The sequence below is a fragment of the Dreissena polymorpha genome, chromosome 1 (assembly GCF_020536995.1).
Source record: "Dreissena polymorpha isolate Duluth1 chromosome 1, UMN_Dpol_1.0, whole genome shotgun sequence".
Lineage (NCBI taxonomy): Eukaryota > Metazoa > Mollusca > Bivalvia > Myida > Dreissenidae > Dreissena > Dreissena polymorpha.
This window is the reverse complement of record NC_068355.1, coordinates 111,423,707-111,445,780: the sequence shown is the minus strand read 5'-3', so window position 1 is coordinate 111,445,780 and position 22,074 is coordinate 111,423,707. Positions and strand designations below refer to the sequence as shown.

Genomic DNA, 22,074 nt, shown 5'->3' with positions numbered 1-22,074 from the left:
TGATCATGACTCGCAGATGACTCCTATTGATTTTCAGGTCACTAGATCAAAGGTCAAGGTCACGATGACCCGAAATAGTAAAATGGTTTCCGGATGATAACTCAAGAACACTTATGCCTAGGATCATAAAACTTCATAGATACATTGATCATGACTCGCAGATTACCCCTATTGATTTTCAGGTCACTAGGTCAAAGGTCATGGTCACGGTGACCCAAAGCAGTAAAATGGTTTCCGGATGATAACTCAAGAACGCTTATGCCTAGGATCATGAAACTTCATAGATACATTGATCATGACTTGCAGATAACCACTATTGATTTTCAGGTCACTAGGTCAAGGTCACGATGACCCGAAATAGTAAAATGGTTTCCGGATGATAACTCAAGAACGCTTAGGCCTAGGTTCATGAAACTTCATAGGTACATTGATCATAACTCGTAGATGACCCCTATTGATTTTCAGGTCACTAGGTCAAAGGTCACGATGACCCGATATAGTAAAATGGTTTCCGGATGATAACTCAAGAACGCTTAGGCCTAGGATCATGAAACTTCATAGGTACATTGATCATGACTCGTAGAAGACCCCTATTGATTTTCAGGTCACTAGGTCAAAGGTCAAGGTCAATGTGACCCGAAATAGTAAAATGATTTCCAGATGTAAACTCAAGAACGCTTATGCCTAGGATCATGAAACTTCATAGGTACATTGATCATGACTCGAAGATGACCACTATTGATTTTCAGGTCACTAGGTTAAAGGTCAAGGTCACGGTGACCTGAAATAGTAAAATGGTTTCTGGATGATAACTCAAGAAAGCTTATGCCTAGGATCATGAAACTTCATAGGTACAATGATCATGACTCGCAGATGACCCCTATTGATTTTCAGGTCACTAGGTCAAAGGTCAAGGTCACGATGACCTGAAATAGTAAAATAGTTTCTGGATGATAACTCAAGAAAGCTTATACCTAGGTTCATGAAACGTCATAGGTATATTGATCATGACTTGCAGATGACCCCTATTGATTATCAGGTCACAAGGTCAAAGGTCAAGGTTACAGTGCCTTAAAACGTATTCACACAATGGCTGTCAAGGTCACAGTGACTCAACTTAGAAAAATGGTTTCCGGATGATAACTCAAGAATGCTTACGCCTAGGATCATGAAACTTCATAGGTACATTAATCATGACTCGCAGATGAAATAATGATGAAACTTGACTAGGATGTTTGTCTGGACAATATCTACCCGGTAGGTCAAGTTTGACATTTGGTAAAGATTGAATGAACCGACTTCTCTCAGGTGAGCGAACTGGGACCATCTTGGCCCTCTTGTATAAAATGTTAACTTTGCTAGGTTTGCTTTTAGTTGCAACTATTTGGTAACGGGCTATAATGGTCTGAATACGTTTTTATCGATTCATCGGTTTATTGAGAGGAAACTGTTTAATATACACTGTATTTTGACCATATCTCCATCAGTTTATTATGCAATGTTTGCATAATAGTTATCTATTGCCTTATTGACGGGTCTAATGGGTGACAAACAGAACAAGAGGGCCATGATGGCCCTGCATCGCTCCACTGTTTTTTCTTTGCGAAAAAAACGTGTAATGCGCATGGGTTGAAATGTACTCAAGCATGTGACTTTCTCTTTCTATCCCTCATGCCACTGGGCGCTTAAAGTTGGAAGGATGAGCATTTTTATATATGGAAAAAGATACTACCGTGTTAACTAAACAGACAAAAAAGCCAAGGATTGTTGCACAGGTCCTTTGCTTACAACGTAGGTACATTTATCTCTCCAAAAGATATTGTCGTTCTTTCTATTTCACATATTTTTAGATGCTGAAGATCAAATCTACGCATTTGATTTGAAACAGATTCACAAGACCCATAGGAATCAAAATTCCTTTACCCTTTACCAAACAACACATTTTGGCCTTTCCCAATTTGAAAGAGGTTGCAGACGTCAATTGAATTAAAATGGAATATGAAAGAAATGATCAGGTAGGGTAGAAATAATTGTGATAAAAGGAGAAATTGCTCATCAACCCACACATCCCTAAGACCAACAAGCCTGAGAATATTATGATAATCTAAAGATCATTTCTTTATATTTATAAATGTATTTAAATAAGTAATACATTTGACTTCTAAGATCAATTCATAACTAATATTAAGAAAATTATAAAATGGTCAGAAATATATATGGATTGTTGAGCAATTGGCAATCCTTTCAACAATTCATGATCAGTCACGATTCACAAATGGAACAATTAATCATTAGTTATTAAAAAGCAGCATATACGATAGTTAAGAACATTGCACTTCATTAATTTCAACACCTTCTCTTCGATACAAAGTTTGAGTTTACCATGCAGTATCATATATTGACTTTCCTTGAAATAATTATGTTCATGGAAGCTGTGTTTTTTAAATCAATAATATATTATTAAACTGGTTTTAACACTATAAAAAAGACATGAAATTAACATGTCATCCAAAATATTTTCATCCGGATATATGGTCACTTTCGACATATTTAAATAAAACCTGACTTTTTTCAGTTTATAAGAAAAACATTCATAACACATGTTCTTACTTCAATGCCTTTGTAAGCAGTCACCATCTGACCTAAAATGGCACTAAATGACAGGGTTTTATCTCATGTTTACAAGATGTTGATGTTGTTGTTGGTCACAGCCAAACAGCCGCAGTATTCTCCACTGGTAAATATCATATGTTCAGTTTTGTGACCCCCGGGGCCGGGTCAAATTTGAGCCCAGGGGAATAATTTGAACAAATTGGTAGAGGACTATAAGATATCACTACATACCAAATTTAGTAGCCCTAGGCTCTATAATTAAGAACAAGAAGATTTTTAAAGTTTGCACAAAAAAGGCCTTATTTAAGCATATGTTCATTTTTGTGACCCCTGGGGCAAGGTTAAATTTGGTCCTAGGGGCATAATTTGAACAAACTAAGTAGAGAACTATTAGATGTCACTACCTACCGAATTTGGTAGAAATAGGCCCAATGGTTATGGACAAGAAGATTTTTATAGTTTGCACAAAATGGGCCCGATATAAGCATATGTTCAATTTTGTGACCCCTGGGGCAGGGTCAAATTTGATCCCAGGGGCTTAATTTGAACAAACTTGGTAGAGGACTATAAGATGTCATTACATACCAAATTTGGTAGCCCTATGCCATACGGTCATGGACAAGAAGATTTTAAGTTTGCACAAAATGGGCCCGATATAAGCAAATTTTTGATTTTTTGACCCCCCAGGGCAGGGTCAATTTGACCCCAGGGGCATAATTTGAACAAACTTGGTAGAGAACTATTAGATGTCATTACATACCAAATTTGGTAGCCCTAGGCCCAATGGTTATGGACAAGAAGATTTTTAAAGTTTTCACAAAATAGGCCTTATATAAGCAAATTTTCAATTTTTTGACCCCCTGGGGCAGGGTCAAATTTGACCCCAGGGGCATAATTTGAACAAACTTAGTAGAGGACTATAAGATGTCACTACATACCAAATTTGGTAGCCCTTGGCCCAATGGTTATGGACAAGAAGATTTTTAAAGTTTTCACAAAATAGGCCTTATATAAGCAAATGTTCAATTTTTTTACCCCCGGGGCAGGGTCAAATTTGACCCCAGGGGCATAATTTGAACAAACTTGATATAGGACTATAAGATGTCGCTTCATACAAAATTTGGTAGCCCTAGGCCCAATGGTTATGGACAAGATTTTTAAAGTTTGCACAAAATAGGCCTTATATAAGCAAATTTTCAATTTTTTAAACCCCGGGGCAGGGTCAAATTTGACCCCAGGGGCATAATTTGAACAAACTTGGTAGAGGACTATAAGATGTCACTATATAGCAAATTTGGTAGCCCTAGGTGAATTGGTTATTGACAAGAAGATTTTTAAAGTTTGCACAAAATAGGCCTTATATATGCAAATTTTCCGTCTTTTTACCCCCCCCCCCCCCCCCCCCACTACATGGCAAATTTGGTAGCCCTTGACCCAATCGTAATGGACAAGAAGATTTTTAAAGTTTGCAGAAAATAGGCCTTACATAAGCAAATTTTCAATTTTTTAACCCCCCGGGGCAGGGTCAAATTTGACCCCAGGGGCATAATTTGAACAAACTTGGTAGAGGACAATAAGATGTCACTACATACCAAATTTGGTAGCCCAATGCCATACGGTTATGGACAAGAAGATTTTTAAGTTTGCACAAATAGGCCTTATATAAGCAAATTTTCAATGTTTTGACCCCCTCGGGGCAGGGTCAAATTTAACCCCAGGGGCATAATTTGAACAAACTTGGTAGAGGACTATAAGATGTCACTACATAGCAAATTTGGTAGCCCTAGGCCCAATGGTTACGGACAATTAGATTTTTAAAGTTTGCACAAAATAGGCCTTATATAAGCAAATGTTCAATTTTTTGACCCCCTGGGGCAGGGTCAAATTTGACCCCAGGGGCATAATTTGAACAAACTTGGTAGAGGACTATAAGATGTCAATACATACCAAATTTGGTAGCCATAAGCCTAATGGTTATGGACAAGAAGATTTATCAAGTTTGCACAAAATAGGCCTTATATAAGCAAATTTTCAATTTTTTGAATCCCCGGGGCAGGGTCAAATTTGACCCCAGGGGCATAATTTGAACAAATTTGAAAGAGGTTCACCACAGGAACATTCCTGCGAAATTTCATCAGATTTGGACCAGTAGTTTAGGAGAAGAAGATGTTTAAAGAAAAAGTTAACGCATGGACGCACACACGACGGACACAGGACCATGACATAAGCCCCGCTGGCCTTTGGCCAGTGGAGCTAATAAAATGATATGCAACTCAAAAGATTAGTTCCAAAAAAAAAATTCATTCAAAACAAATCACAATTTTGAGCCGATGAATGGTTATGGTTTTACAGTTTATAAATCACAGATATGCTATGTTAGTTGTATATTTAAATTCTTTTAAGCATTCAATTTACAGAAATTGCCTTTAACTTACATACCTGTATAATCTTATACAGGTTTCAGTCAAACAGATTTGTTAGTGTTGACCATTACATTTTGTTTCTTTATATTCAATAACAAAATGTGAATGTTTTTTCAAATAATCTAGCATAAACATACTGAGTAGCATAATTTTATAAAAAATATTAAATAAATGAGACTATTGCCAAGCAATATATGTCCCCAACCAGCTCCACAACTGTTAGAATATTTTTTGTTTGTTGCCAAAGCAACCAGAATTCTTGATGTAGGAACAAAATGAAATGACGTGCATAATCTCCATATTGCCATTTGTCCATATTTTAAGTTGCATGAAAAAATATGAAGAACTTAAAAAGTTATTTCAGGATCCAGAAAAGTGTGACACACAGAGCACAAACCATAAGTCCCCTCGGGTGAAACCGGTAGGGGACAAAACAGACTTAACTTGTGATAGTTGTTTCACCACAACAAAACAATCTGCTTAATAGTGATGTGTGTTCAACACAGAAAACAAATGCAAACTTTTTTTAAACAATCTTTATTTTTTTCTTTTGCATCATTCAAACAATTTAGAAGTATAAAAGTGGTTAAAAATACATCTGTGTTACAAGAGAAAAGGATACAATACATGTTACATAACTTAAATTTATTGCATATTAAGAAAATATAATTTCAAATTAATTATTATTCATTTGATATTTATTTTAATTAAAGCTAATATTTTGTTTTCATGGAAAGGAAAAACATAAAATGAAACAATCATGCCACACAAGTGATCGGGACGACCACTTGCAAATACCTTGGGTCTTCAACCGGGCATTCACACTTCAGGGACTTTCATTTTATTACCAAAATTAAACAAGAGGGCCATGATGGCCCTGAATCGCTCACCTGACTAACCAAATACAATCCCAACCCAGATTTCATCAAGATAAACATTCTTACCAAATTTAATAAAGATTAGATGAAAACTGTGACCTCTATTGTCTACACAAGGTTTTTCTATTATTTGACCTAGTGACCTAGTTTTTGACCCCAGGTGACCCAAATACAATCCCAACCCAGATTTCATCAAGATAAACATTCTGATCAAATTGTATAAAGATTGGATGAAAACTGTGATCTCTATTGTCTACACAAGGTTTTTCTATTATTTGACTTAGTGACCTAGTTTTTTACCCCAGATGACCCAAATACAATCCCAACCCAGGTTTCATCAAGATAAACATTCTGACCAAATTTCATAAAGATTGGATGAAAACTGTGACCTCTATTGTCTATACAAGGTTTTTCTATTATTTGACCTAGTGACCTACTAGTTTTTGACCTAGTGACCTAGTTTTTGACCTAGTAACCTAGTTTTTGACCCCAGATGACCCAAATACAATCCCAACCCAGATTTCATCAAGATAAACATTCTGACCAAATTTCATAAAGATTGGATGAAAACTGTGACCTCTACTTGATACACAAACAAATTGTTGACGTTTTCTCTATTATTTGACTTAGTGACCTAGGTTTTGACCTCAGATGACTCAAATACAATCCCAACCCAGATTTCATCAAGATAAACATTCTGACCAAATTTCATAAAGATTTGATGAAAACTGTGACCTCTATTGTCTACACAAGGTTTTTCTATTATTTGACCTAGTTTTTGACCTTGTGACCTAGTTTTTGACCCCAGATGACCCAAATACAATCCCAACCCAGATTTTATCAAGATAAACAATCTGACCAAATTTCATAAAGATTGGATGAAAACTGTGACCTCTAATGTTTACACAAGGTTTTTTCTATTATTTGACCTAGTGACCTAGTTTTTGACCCCCAGATGACCCAAATACAATCCCAACCCAGATTTCATCAAGATAAACATTTTGACCAAATTTCATAAAGATTGGATGAAAACTGCGACCTCTACTGTCTACACAAACAAATTGTTGACGGACGCACACACGCACGCATGTACGCACATACGGACGCCGGACATCACACGGTCACATAAGCTCACCATGTCACTTCGTGACAGGTGAGCTAAAAAAAACAACTACCTTGAGGTTTTTAACCTACTTTTGGGCAAGACTACAACATCATGTGAATCTGCTGTCAAAAAAGTGTGATAAATATCTAGTCTTGGAAGTTTGCCATTTATAAAATTTGCAACACTGAATTATGTGATATGTTTCTTTGCTATAAAAATAAATAAATACAAGGATGGATCATGAATGCCATTTCGTGTTTTTGTTTTTTCGAGACTTCAACATTATGTGAATTCACATTTGTCAAAACTATGCTAAATACCGATTCTTTGAATTTGTTACTTGGGTTTTGTAACGACTGCCATATAAATGCTACTATGATTTTACAAATTCATAACCACATCAATCTCAAGAGAATCTTTCTCTCTTATTGAAATACAATTAAAGTGAATGTAACATGCACCTGACAACTCTGAATTTCATCTTATGATCTAACAGCTACTGGCGGATCAATAATGCCTGAACAGGCACACTTGTAAAAGCCCCACATCTATCTTTAATTGAAATCAAATGAATGACATTAACTGATCAGGTATTTCCCATTGTTGATGAAATCATTAGTGTAGACATGTTGTCTACAAATAAATAAATATTAATTATCTGAGTCACTGAATGTTGAATTATCAAACTGCTCTTTATCTTAGTAGATACAGGACATTGCTTTTAGGATTGTATTAGGGATGTTGATGAATTCAAAGTGCATCTGATGGTAATGACCTTAAAATCACCCTATAATATCGTTTACATGATTAAACATGGAGTGGATGAATACAATTTGAGCAGAACTCATGGTTCTTTATTTATTTCTAATAGTCAATACAAATGTTTTTACTTGCTCCACAAAAGAAAGATTCTGTGAATGTGTGATGCCCAGGAACCCTCAAGGTTTTGAGACAGGGTTCATGTTTCTAAAGTTATGTTAATTTCTTTCTGCAATGACTACAGTAAACAAAAAATAGAGCTAATTAGGTTCTGAAAAATAATAAAACTGATCAAACACCAAACAAACATGCACTAAAATGTAGAAATTTCAAACATTCTTTTATCAGTTGGACACATACACATTGGCAATTCTCATTTGTATATAAAAAGGAGCAAACACAGGTTATATTCCATTGTCCAAATAAAAGAACTTGAAATAAATTATTAAAGAAATGATGGTTTCTTAATCTTTATATATGCTTACCAGCATTACATTTGTATACATAATAATAAATCTCGATATATTGATATATACATATGCAGTTGTAAACTAAATAAATTAAACATTAACAAAAATGCTTCAAGCTTTACAAAAATGTTTTGTGTACATCTTTTGGTGTCCCGGAAATTCTGCAAGTGACATAGCACACTCTAGAACAAAAAGTATTTCTGAGGTTTACATAATCTATTGGTGAAAACCAGTAAATCTAAAGCACTACATGTAGTGACAATTCAATCTAAAGCACTACATGTAGTGACAATTCAATCTAAAGCACTACATGTAGTGACAATTCAATCTAAAGCACTACATGTAGTGACAATTCAAACATGTGCACATTCTGAACACTATCCCTTTGCGTGCTGGGTAATTTGTCTTCTGCTAAAATGTCGTCTGCTGAATTTCTAAAATTAGCATTTTCTTCGATTTTTTTCAAAGAATACTATCAAAATAGCAAACAGTTTGGATCCTGATGAGACGCCACGTTTTGTGGCATCTCATCAGGATCCAAACTGTTTGCATAGGCCTTCAAAATTCGGTTCCCGCACTGAAAGGGCTATACTTGTTTCTTCAGTATGTTTAAATAAACTTGTTAGTTTTGAAGAGATTTAAAAAAGCCTTCTTTCAAAAAAAATTATCAATAAATAAAATAATGCTTTGCTGATGATAATCAAATTATAAAATTATATATTTAAATTGTGCATTAATTGATAACCACATCATAAGTATTAACCCTTTTTTGAGAAAGAAAATGTGCATTTAGTACAAGCATGACAACTTTGAATGTCGTATATAAAATGTTGTAAATAAATACATGTACATATATAACAAAACAGACACAAACTAAAAAAGTGTTCATCCTGATTTACTGCTTTGCAAAGGATAACATTGCTCTGAAGGAATCCTTGGATTACATTGCTCTGAAGGAATCCTTGGATTACATTGCTCTGAAGAAATCTACATTGCTCTGAAGGAATCCTTCAAAGGGAGAGGAAAAGTCAATTATTTGGGTATTTTGACAGACTTTGTAACAGTTTTGTACGTTCAATAATTAAGGACAATAATTATTGCTCTTTTAAGTGTAAAGTACACTATACATTTAATACTTTAAATAATCTCACACACAAGCATTTGCAAAGCTTATAATCTGTTTTAGTAAAGCCCACTTCAAATTAAGTACTCTTGAAAACACTGCATCTAAAAATGTAAGTAAAATTTCAACCTGTTAAAAGTCATGCAAGCAAACCACATTTTGAACTATCATAAGTCACCTCACTACAACACATCAACATAATTTCAACAAATATAAGTCAGTTTGCAACAATTTTGAGTTTTTTCTTTTATATTTTGCTTTTTTTATTTAATATTTTTTACATACATATATAAAGAAAACAGATTAAGGATATGAATAGATGAGTACATAATATGGGCCTTGCTCTGTAGCAAGGGGTTTAATGCATGTTGTTTAAAGTTGTCCCTGATTTGCCTGTGCAGACTGTTTCCTCAGAGTGCCACTCATATTTAAACAGGCTTGTCTGGTTGCTTATCAACACTTCTGTCGTCATGCCACTGCACTGGGGGTGCAGGCTCAGACAAAAATGTTGTTTCCATAGCAATCAGACTTTCCTTCAAAGATAAAGGTCAATTCAGAAACAAAAAAATAAGAGCAAGTTTTGCACAGTTCAATAATGATATTTTCAAATTTAGATGTAAATTTTGTAGATATTTCAAATTTTAGGAAAAATTTTACAAAGTAAAGACAGGCATTTACATATTAAGACTTAAAAAATGTACAACATGAAACAGCAAACCAAAATAATGAAATAATCATTCAATTTACTAAAATATACACACACAAAAAAAACATCATTAAATTCGCTTAATCGCATAAGTAAGGGAAAATGTTTCTCTTGAATTTTCATGTTTCATTAATGAAAATGATATTTATTACTATAAACAGGGATTATACATATGTTTAAATTTAATTATTATGTTGCCAGTTCTTGGAACAGAAAAATATAAAAAATATTAGAACTATAAAATAACACAAAATAAATAAATAACTTAGCATTTCTCATTTCTGGAAAAAAAAATGATTTTATTTATATAAAAGTGACCACTACACAAGTAATGCCACATAAGTACTGTTTACATGTTAAAACCATCATAACAAAACTTTTTAACAAAACATAAGTATGAAACAAACAGCACTAGTTTTAGATAGATCATTAAAATGTGTTTCCACAAAGTAAAGCACTATTTGCAAGTCGAAATAGTGCAAGTAACTTAGTAAGTGTCAGCAAAATTGTAACTTTCTATATTACATGAAATTAAAGTCTATTGCAGTTTAAGGTCTGTTTAAATTATAAAGTTTTTATCTAGTATATACTGTTGAGATGAGGAGGATTTTACATAAACTTTTTTTAAAAGGACTGCCCAATATTACACAGAAAATTAAACCTACAATTGACATCTATTTAAGTTCAGATTTCTCTTTGGTGGCTTTAAAACTACTGGCCCAGTTCTGTTTGTATATTGAGACTGAAAACAATAAAGAAATAGAGTGTAATGAAGACCCTTTGAAACTTATGATGCTCAAAAAAGGTAACAAAATAAACAATAATGCAAGTTGGAGGGTTGGTTTTGTCCTGAAAAATATACAGAATATGCATACCAAAAGTTCAAAAGCTCCAAGAAACAAAAAAATGCTTCTTTCATTCTGAAAAATATAGAATAAACAATCACTTTATTCACCACTTATATTTAGTTTTCTATAAAACTGATTCTTTTCTTTCTCATATAAACTAGTCTTCCAAATCAGAAACACACAACTACAAATGATGAAATGACAGACTAACTGTACAATGAAAATGTACATATGCAAGTTAAATAGGAATGGTAAGTGCAGAAGAGATTCAGGCACAAATTGGACACTACATGAAAAACCTTCACATATCCTAAGTACAGTTATGAGACATTAAATTTCCTCTATAGTCCCTCCCCATCTCAGTCTATACTTTTTATGACGCCAGGCAGTGGTAGTGGTCATGTGAGATTTAATCGAGAGATACGGCGAGGTGCATTCACGTAGAAGCCACGCGCAGAGGAACTCAAACTTGCTGAACGGCAGCGGTCCATTCTGGCAGATGTTGAGCAAGGTGTAGTCAACCAGGAACCAGAGCAGCACGTGCAGGAGAAAGAATGCCATGGCCGAAACACCAAATAGGTATTGGAAACACCACGACATTATAAGACCTGAAAATACAAGCAAATTCGTTGAATTGATATCCCCCGCAAATATACTTCTGGACACAAAAGTTTTCTGGACGAATGGACAACGCCAACACGCATCATCCTCTTATCCATATATATACTCATACCAAGTTTCAATGAAATCTGTCAAAGAACTTTCAAGATATGGCTCCGGATACACACAAAAAAAGGATTTTTTCAAGATACAAAGGGCCATAATTCCATTATTATCCAATGGTGTACAATGCCATTTGGCGTGCATCATCCTCTTATCCATATATATACTCATACCAAGTTTCAATGAAATCCACCAAAGAACTTTAAAGATATGGCTTCGGAAACAAAAAAGCATTTTTTCAAGATACAAAGGGCTATAACTCCATTATTAACAGATGGTGTACAATGCCATTTGGCATGCATCATCCTATTATTCATATATATATATACTCATACCAAGTTTCAATGAAATCCGCCAAAGCACTTCCAAGATATGGCTCCGGACACAAAAGTGCCGGACGGACAAAGACGGAAAGACGCACGGACGGACGGACAACGCCAAAACAATATCCCTCCACCTTTGTGGGGGGATAATATACAGGTTGCGCTCTGAGAAAATGGGGGTAAACGCATGAAGATTTAAGTCAAGAAGACAGACACATACAATGACAGACAGGCCAAACACAATATACCCCTGATCATTCGATCCAGGGGCATACAAATCTAAATGCCGTAAAAAGTTGTGTATAAGGCGCACTTTTTTACCCTAAAATTTCATTTTAAAAACTTGATGCGTGTTATGCACAACTACAGCCATGCAAAGACATTTTTTCCCTGTCAGTTACCCAGTTGCGGTAATTTGCATCATTCTGTTTTCCGGTGTTTTAACTGTAACTATGTTAATAATAGTGTTATATTTACGATCTGAATAAGATGGACAAACATTATAACGTTAACATAAATATTTTCTATCTTTTTCAGGTACGTACAGAGCATTGAAATCAAATAAATTTGAAGGAGAGAATGAAAAACAAGGAAGCCATTTTTATTTAAATGTTATTGTTTTCCCACAATATTATACCCTACTGTACTAGGGTTACACAATTTATTTGGGGGCACTTGTCGATTTACAATAGTATGTCGGCAAGGTCTTTCCCGATATATTTATGAATATTTTTCTTGCTTTTCAAATGTGTTAATAAAATTGAGGTTGTGTTTGTTTACACGTTTTCATACGTCTTGTCAAGATTGGGGTTGTGATTATCGAGCAATTTGCGTCACCTGTCAAGTTTTGTGTAGCTGGGCTATTATCAAAACATGCGAACCAGCAAACGGCTTCACACACCTCTATTGTTTGTTTATCGCCGGTAATGTCGTAATGGTGTTGAGAAGTTTGAGTCGTTTAAGTCTCCTGTCAATTATAGACACTCGAAAAGAACGCATGATATCGGCATTGTAAATAAAACGTGCGGTTGTGAATTAGTCATGCATGAATAACCACATGACAATACCAATCAATAATGTCAGTTTCTTAGTTATAACTAATCCATCCGTTATGTGTACTCCACGATAAAATCGTGGACAGTTACTTCGGAGACATATGATGAAAACCTTGATGGTATCCTCGTGGAAAGTGTGCATTTCATGCATAATTCATTTAAATCCAAACATTAATTTTTACGCATAATATGATTTAAAACAAACACAAACTAGTTGTATCGTTATCGTCTTTAAAATAATTAATAATGGAAGCAATAAAAGAACACGTAAGATCGGCAATCTAAATATAACGATTTTCCGTTAGCCTGCGGTACGAAATTTTCCCCCCGATTTTTTTTGCTTCAAAAACTTTTTTTCTTTTCCCGTTTTTTTACCTTAAAAAAGTAGATGCGCGTTATACATAAATGCGCGTTATACACAACGTTTTACGGTGTTTGGATCACACTGCACAGGGCACAGTGGAGATAACAACTCTATAAACAAGAGCACCGCATAACGGGGGGGCCACGCTCGGCTACAGGTGCAGTTTTGAATAAATGAAAGCTTGTCAAAATTTTTTTTTTAGAGGTCACAGTCACCTTGACCTTTGAACCTCAAACCTCAAAATGGGTGTGGCATGTAGAACTCATTAAGGTGCATCTACATATGAAGTTTCAAAGTTGTTGGTGGAAGAACTTTGATTTCAGGGCTCGCGCAAGAGGGCGACATGAGCGACTTTGTCGCTTTCTTACGCAAAATGTCGCCTAAAACTAAAGAAATTGTAGATAAAAAGCGACATCCAGTCTCCCTCTTACTGGAATTTGTTTACATCCGGTTTTCTCGATGTCAAGGTCTGATTCAATTTTCAATACACAATCAAAATGTCGCACCCTGGAGCTTGTTGCAATTAAGCGACAGGTAATTTAAACCCCGCCCCCAATTCTCCCAACTTCCAAACTTATCCAATCGGCGATCGATATTCATCAAGTCAGCGTTCAAGTCACATTGTAGCTTGCCAATCAACATTGAGTTCGCTCACACATAATTTTTGGAAATTCATGCGCAGACACTGTATAAAGTTAGTTGGAAATACACAGTTGATATTGTCGTCTGCCAACACGGCCGATGGCAAGCGTCGTATTTAAAGATAAACAAATAAAAAGGAGCGTAACAATAAATAAATTATTTCTAAGCTGATCACTTTTCACCTTTCTACTGACTGTCGATCTGAATTAACAAAAGGATGATAATTAAATAATTAGATCTATGTCGATGATGTTACACCTTTCTGCCGATTATCGTTTGATAAAAAGATAATTACATTAAGTTGTTTTTTAGCGACAAACTATGCTATTGTAAAGCAATATGTCAATTAAATTGTATATTAATTACGTATTTGCTAGGCTACTGGTTTTCTTTTATGCAGTCAAACGATATGCACATTTTATTTCATTTACAAAACGCGTACAATTTTTCGGACGGTCGTTTTCGGATACATTATTTTTCGTCGATTATAATTTATTTTAGAAGTTGACATGGGGTGATACGGACGGTGTGGTTTTTAATATTTCTAATTGTATTCATCAGATATTGAAATTGGAAAGACTATAAAAATAACAAATAATAGTTAACAAAGCATATGTCAAATGTCATATTTCAAACATAAATATTTATCTGGTCTGAGCTTATGTTGGCTACTGCTTCATATACATTTTATCTTCGAATTACTTTAGTCTTTATAATATCATATATATATATATATATACATCAAAATGGATTGAATATAAAGCTAGTAAACATAGTTATTAGTTATGTGTACTCCAGTGGTATACTGCAATAATATGATGATACACATGTATATATGTGTGTTGTAACGCCCTACACGCAAACCCTTGTGTCCGAGTCTCTCCACTTCTCCCTAAAGTCTCCTCACTTCTCCCTAAATCAGTGTCCAGGGAGAAGTCACTTCTCCCTAAAATTTGAGCCCAGCGTGAGCCCTGGATTTTAGAGCCAATGTAAAGGTTTTAGCACGACGCGGACAGCGGACGTCAGACAACGAGCTGGCTATGACAATACCTTGGGTTTCCGAAAACGCCGAGCTTATAAAATGGGCCAGCATCAAAATAGGAAGACAGCAGGGTTTTCATTAAATTACATTTCAACTACAAATTCAAAGTCTGTCATCCCAATACCTACCCTGTAGAAAGCACTCGGATATTGGTTCAAGGAATACCAGCGTGGGCACAGTGGAAATCCTCAGCTGAACCCAGCGCGTGAGGCGCTTGTGGAAAGCATCAACGCTGTATGCACCAGAGTTCTGCATGGCCAGCTTGTTACTGAGTTTCACCTTGTAGTCTCTAGCAATAAGAAATATAGACCATGTTTAAAGTCTCAACTTCAGAAAACTGGTCTTTCTGCATCTGCATGGGCAGTCTGCATAGGCTAATCAGGGATGACTTTTTTTTCGCTTATAAAGAATTTTCTGTTAAGTGGAAGTAGACAAATATGCGGATTGACAAGGATAACCAGAGACAACACTTCAGGTATGTGCATTAAGCCCAGTTTTCCCACAGCAAACCTTAAATTGCTGTGTGAAAAAAAATATGAGTGATAAAATACGTAAAACGTACAAGTACTGCATTAGGCTGTGTATGTATTTGGATATTGCTTACTTTTTGTAGGTGTTTCAGTCATATCAAAGCAGTCAGTTCACACTTACTACTCACACTTCAGCTAAACATCCTTTGTCAGTGGTTAACTTGTACTAAATGCACTTACCTATACAAATGTACCAATAACTTAAAAATTATCTACTTTAATCAGAGGTTTGGGGTAAGAATACACAAGTGGCATCACTCACTGCTGAACACATTCCTGCGCCAGAAAGTAGTCCTCCCCGAGGTACTTAGCGAACGTCTGCAACCCACCCGCCTTCTCTACAATCTCCTTACGGATGAGAGAAGACATTCCTGTTGAACAGTTGATCCCAGTCGCAACTGCCGCCAGCATGTTCCTGGCTTGCATTGTCCCAAAAAACACCTGGCAAAAAGGGATGATGACTTATTTTGTTGTTTGCTACATCTTTCACTCATTGGTCAATGCATATGTATTGAGCGCATGATATTGATCTATGATAAAAACTGAATTGTTCGTTTATTATCAATTTAATGTTGAAAAAAAAATAAAGATTAAGATACATTTGGTCAATGATTTTTTATTGTTAATACCATTGTTGCTTGTTTTGGAAATGAAATTATCCTTATTTCTATATTTTGTGCACAAAAAACACATAACAACATGTGTTCCAACCCTTTACCGCTAAAGCTTTGCAAATCCAAAAAAAAAAAATAAAACTAGAGCTTTGTCACAGACGTTACAAATACCCCCACATGCTGCATTGACACATAATATTTTGCATGTCGTCTTCACAAAAAACAGCGGACACCATGCTCAATTTTTAAAACGCACTTAGTGACCCCTTGACCTAGTTTTTGACCCAGAAAGGCCCATGTTCTAACTTGGCCTTAAGATCATCTACATAAAATTTCTGACCGAGAGGTAAAGATCGGATGTAAACTACTTGAATTAGAGAGCAGACACCATGCTGAATGTTAAAAAACGCACTAAGTGACCTCGTGACCTAGTTTTAGGCCCGGAATGGCCCATGTTCAAACTTGTCCTAGAGATCATCGAGATTAAACTTGTGACCAAGTTTGGTGAGGATTGGATGAAAATTATTTGAATTAGAGAGCAGACATGGTGAGGTTTAAAACGCAGAATTGGATGAAAACTACTTGAATTAGAGAGTGGACATGTAGAGGTTTAAAACGCAATAAGATACCCATGACCTAGTTTTTGACCCGGCATGACTCATATTCAAACTTGACCTAGACATCATCTAGATACAACTTCTGACCAAGTTTGGTGAAGATTGGATGAAAACTACTTGAATTAGAGAGCAGACAACATTGTGATGTTTAAAACACACTAAGTGACCCTGTGACCTTGTTTTTGACCCGGCATGACCCATATTCAAACTTGCCCTAGACATTATCAAGATACAACTTCTGACCAATTTTGGTGAAGATTGGATAAAAACTAATTGAATTAGAGAGCGGACAACATGGTGAGGTTTAAAACACACTGTGACCCCATGACCTAGTTTTTGACCCGGCATGGCCCATGTTCGAACTTGACCTACACATCATCAAGTTACAATTTCTGACCAAGTGTGGTGAAGATCGGATTTAAACTACTTGAAATAGAGAGCAGACACCATGCTCAATGTGTAAAACGTACTAAGTGACCCTGTGACCTGGTTTTTGATCTGGCATGGCTCATGTTCGAACTTGGCCTTCACATCATCTAGATAAAACTTCAGACCAAGTTTGGTGAAGATCGGATGAAAACTACTTGAATAAAAGAGAGGACACCATGCTGAATGTTAAAAAACGCACTTAGTGACCCCCGTGACCTAGTTTTTGACCCGTCAAAACTACATTGCAAACAACCAATACCAATGTCCTTTTTAAAATTTATATACTTTAATTGAACACATTTAAACTTTTTTAATCAAACATTTTGGGTTTACATTAAAATGCTTAGTAAGTGTTTTGGGCTTAATGGCACTCTTGTATATTATTTCACGTACTCTAGGTATATGCTTTTGAACAAAGAGACTTAAAGTTTAAACATTTATTTAACATTTGACTTTGTGGTTTAGAGGACCAATACAAAACCACAAACTTAGATGAATACTATTGGTTTCACTTTCTCTACTCAGGAAGTAGCTTTAAGGATTTCAAATTCTTTGTAACATCTTGACTGAATGCTTATTATAAACCTAAATGACGATACATGTTTTATCAACGGCCATGCTATCACTTCCAACCCATTCTTAGATTTAAAAAAAAAGGAATTCAATAAGTAGCAAACCAAGTAACATTTACTTCTTTCGTATAATCATTATCAATAGCAATTTTCAAATACAACAACGCTTCGCCTTGAGGCGGACTTAAGTTCTGTAAAGTGATGCATGCAATTTACAGAGGATCGTAAATCAGCTCTCAAAAGTTTTGGTGAAGTTGATTTGCTTTGAACATAATAATGGCTAATTTCAGTTATTCAAACATATTATTGAAACATACCCTAATCGGTAAAATTGAAGAGCCCAGCAGACTCTGATTTTGAAATTGAACCACCCAGCGAGGGGCCTTTTAATGGCCTGTGGAAAGCACTGATTTAAGGTCTCAAGTTTAAGAATTTAAGATGCTAAAAACAAGTCCTGACATAGAAAGAGGCAATAAGGGTTTTTTCCACTAACAGTTTTAACTTCCCACGATCTGTTGTTAATGTCACTTCATCAAAAATCATAAATATTACCACATGCTCATTATAAAAACAGAAACATAAATGCACAAGATCAAGATTATTATTATTTGTTGATATCATAGATAGCTATCGTTGTATATGCTTCATCAGAATTTTATGTTTTTTATGATAAATTTTGGTCATCAACGATGCCACCATCTGACACAAGTTTTTTATTTATTGAGAAAGCGAATATTTAAAATTTATTTGATGACCACCAAACCGTTTATGTCTACCTGAAATAGGAAAAAAACTAAATGCTTACTGAAATTTAAAATCAAACAGAAATTAAAACAAAAGCTGTCACCATAGGATGACATATGCCCCCTATAAACGCTTTGATAGAATTTACAGCATTTTTCGAAACCTAAACACAGATTTCGAAACCTAAACGCGGACCCTAATTCAAGGTCAAGGTCACAGGGGTCAAAATTTGTGTGCGTATGGAAAAGCCTTGTCCATATAAACATGCATACCAAATATGAAGGTTATATCTCAAGGGACATAGAAGTTATGAGCATTTTTCGAAACCTAATTGCAGATTTCGAAACCTCAACACGGACCCTAACTTCAAGGTAAAGGTCACAGGGGTAAACAAGTATGCAAAATATGAAAGCAATTTGTCAAAGGACAATGAAAATAAATGGGGCAGAACGAATACGGCACGGGAACGGAACGCCGACGTGAGTAGGATAGCTCCACTATATATATTTCATATATACTACTCGAGCTAAAAAGACCATTGAAATCCAAAACTCACAAAGCCAAAGGCATCATTTGCAACCGATTAAGCAAACTAATAACAAATAAACACAAAGTGTGACGGAAAGACGGACAGACGGACGGACAGTCCGAGCACTTTATGCCCTCCTTCGGGGGCATAAAAAAGAGCTGTCACCATGGATGACATATGCCATCTATAAACGCTTTGATAGAAGTTATGAGCATTTATTGAAAACTAAACGCAGATTTCGAAACCTAAACGCGGACCCTAAGTTCAAGGTGAAAGTCACAGGGGTAAAAATTTGTGTGCATATGGAAAGGCCTCAGCATACCAAATATGAAGGTTATATCTAAAGGGACATAGATGTTATGAGCATTATTCGAAACTTAAACGCAGATTTCGAAACCTAAACGCGGACCCTAAGTTCAAGACCACAGGGGTGAAAATTTTTGTGCGTATGGAAAGGCCTCGTCCATATACACATGCATACCAAATATGAAGGTTATATCTCAAGGGACAAAGAAGTAATGAGCATTTTTCGAAACTTAAACGCAGATTTTGAAACCTAAACGCTAACCCTAAGTTCAAGGTCAAGGTCACAGGGGTGAAAATTTTTGTGCGTATGGAAAGGCCTCGTCCATATACACATGCATACCAAATATGAAGGTTATATCTCAAGGGACATAGAAGTTATGAGCATTTTTCGAAACTTAAACACAGACTTCGAAACCTAAACGCAGACCCTAAGTTCAAGGTTTAGGTCACAGAGGTAAAAAAAATTCTGCGTATGGAAAGGCCTCATCCATATACACATGCATACCAAATATGAAGGTTATATCTCAAGGGACATAGAAGTTATGAGCATTTTTCGAAACTTAAACGCAGATTTCGAAATCTAAACGCGGACCCTAAGTTCAAGGTCAAGGTCACAGGGGTGAAAATTTGTGTGCATATGGAAAGGCCTCATCCATATACACATGCATACCAAATATGAAGGTTATATCTCAAGGGACATAGAAGTTATGAGCATTTTTCGAAACTTAAACGCAGATTTGAAGCCTAAACTCGGACCCTAATTTAAAGGTTTAGGTCACAGGGGTGAAATTTTTTGTGGATATGGAAAGGCCTCGTCCATATACACATGCATACCAAATATGCAGGTTTTATCTCAAGGGACGTAGAAGTTAAGAGCATTTTTCGAAACTTAAATGAAGATTTCGAAATCTAAACGCGGACCCTAAGTTCAAGGTCAAGGGGTTAAAATTTTTGTGCGTATGGAAAGGCCTCGTCCATATACACATGCATACCAAATATGAAGGTTATATCTCAAGGGACATAGAAGTTATGAGCATTTTTCGAAACCTAAATGCAAAGTGCGACGGAAAGACAGACGGACAGACAGATGACCGACAGTCCGATCACTATATGCCCCTTTTTCTTCGAAAGGGGGCATAACAAAAAGAACAAAGAAACTAAATAATGAAAAATTTTGCTAAGAGCAATTAACGAAAACATAATGCAAAGGAAATAAAAGGTATATAATAATTGATATGATTCATTTCCGGATTTCTTACCCATATGCTTTTGCACAAATTATTACATAAAGTGTATTAACATACATTTGCAATTAAAAGTGCTCTTGTGTTATTTATAATACATTCATATCGCTAACGTGTTTCCGCTTATGTCACCAACATAAGGGATTATAAATTGCTTTTGTTTTGAAAGAGAGTACTGATATGGGAAACATGAAATGTTTTAAAGAGTACTTTAACATTTTTTAAGTTTATCAGTTAAAAGATTAAGTTTACAATTGTAGGTAAACCAATTAACATTTTGGTAACATGTTGCATTCCTAGTTGAAAGAGGTTTAGCTACTCATTATATAGTCTTGTTCTGAGAAAACTGGGCATAATGCATGTGCGTAAAGTGTCGTCCCTGATTCAGGGACGTCACTTTCCGCCTTAACATGATTTTCGGTAATAAGAGACTTCCTTTAAACGAAAAGTACCATAAAAGCGGAAAGTGTCGTCCCTGATATCTGGGACGACACTTTACGCACATACATTATGCCCAGTTTTCTCAGAACAAGACACATATGATTTCCAAGAGTGATTATTGGATACTATTGTAGTCAAATCTAAAAACCACTAACCTGGAAGTGTCAATGGTATGTTTTATCTATTACAACATAAATTTAATTCTGGGAAATTGATTTGTATGCTATTTTGCATGTATAATTATGTTTTCATTAAGTAATTCCTACCTTTATTTCTCATGCAATTAAATATTATTAGCCAGACAGTTTTGGCTGCATTTTATTACAATATTACATTCATGAAAAGAGTATATAAATAATGTATTATCAGAAGTAGAAGATAGTTGTTGCTTTTTAAATACTGTTATGTTAATACTTATATTTAAATATAAATTAAATACATGTAAGCACGTTTTCACTGGGCATAGTGTATTCTGTAAGTTAAGACTGGAAATTATGGTTTTTTTTAAACGACATGTACCTATCCTTGAAAGATTTGACTCTGAAAATGGTCTATTTAATATAAAATATGTAGTAAGTATACATTTGTATATTTTGCACAGATATTGTTAAACGGATATTGGAACACACTACACTAACAATATATCAAGACATATTTTTGCATGGAAACAAATTAAACAAGAGGGCCTGAAAGGCCCAAAGTCGCTCACCTTAGATAACAAGATATTATTGGGACAAATCTTCTGACCAAGTTTCATGAAGATCGGAAATTAAATGTGACCTCTAGAGTGTTAACAAGGTTTTACTATAGCCATATAAGGAAAAATGCCCCGCTCCCTGGCAGCCATGTTTTTTAACCAACCAGCATCATTTTTTAACTCTTCCAAGATATTATCGGGATGAATCTTCTGACCAAGTTCATGAAGATCGGACAGTTAAAGTGGCATCTAGAGTGTTAATAAGATTTTACTATAG

The 22,074-nt window shown here is 35.3% G+C and overlaps 1 protein-coding gene across 2 annotated transcripts in view; it reads right to left on the bottom strand.

Moving 5' to 3' along the window:
- Window positions 1-6,370: 6,370 nt before the first annotated feature.
- Window positions 6,371-22,074, bottom strand: part of LOC127844479 (ceramide glucosyltransferase-B-like) — a 58,729-nt gene continuing 43,025 nt past the window's right edge. The window contains exons 6-9 of one of the 2 annotated variants that reach the window (XR_008032753.1): window positions 15,867-16,045; window positions 15,203-15,363; window positions 6,650-11,533; window positions 6,371-6,491 (exon numbers count right to left, since the gene is read on the bottom strand). Coding sequence is in view for 1 of the 2 variants with exons in the window: in XM_052374746.1 (XP_052230706.1) it covers window positions 11,256-11,533; window positions 15,203-15,363; window positions 15,867-16,045 (618 nt within the window). In the remaining variant the exon portion in view is untranslated. Of the gene's footprint in view, window positions 11,534-15,202; window positions 15,364-15,866; window positions 16,046-22,074 lie in introns of both variants that reach the window. The other variant, XM_052374746.1, reaches the window with a different exon arrangement.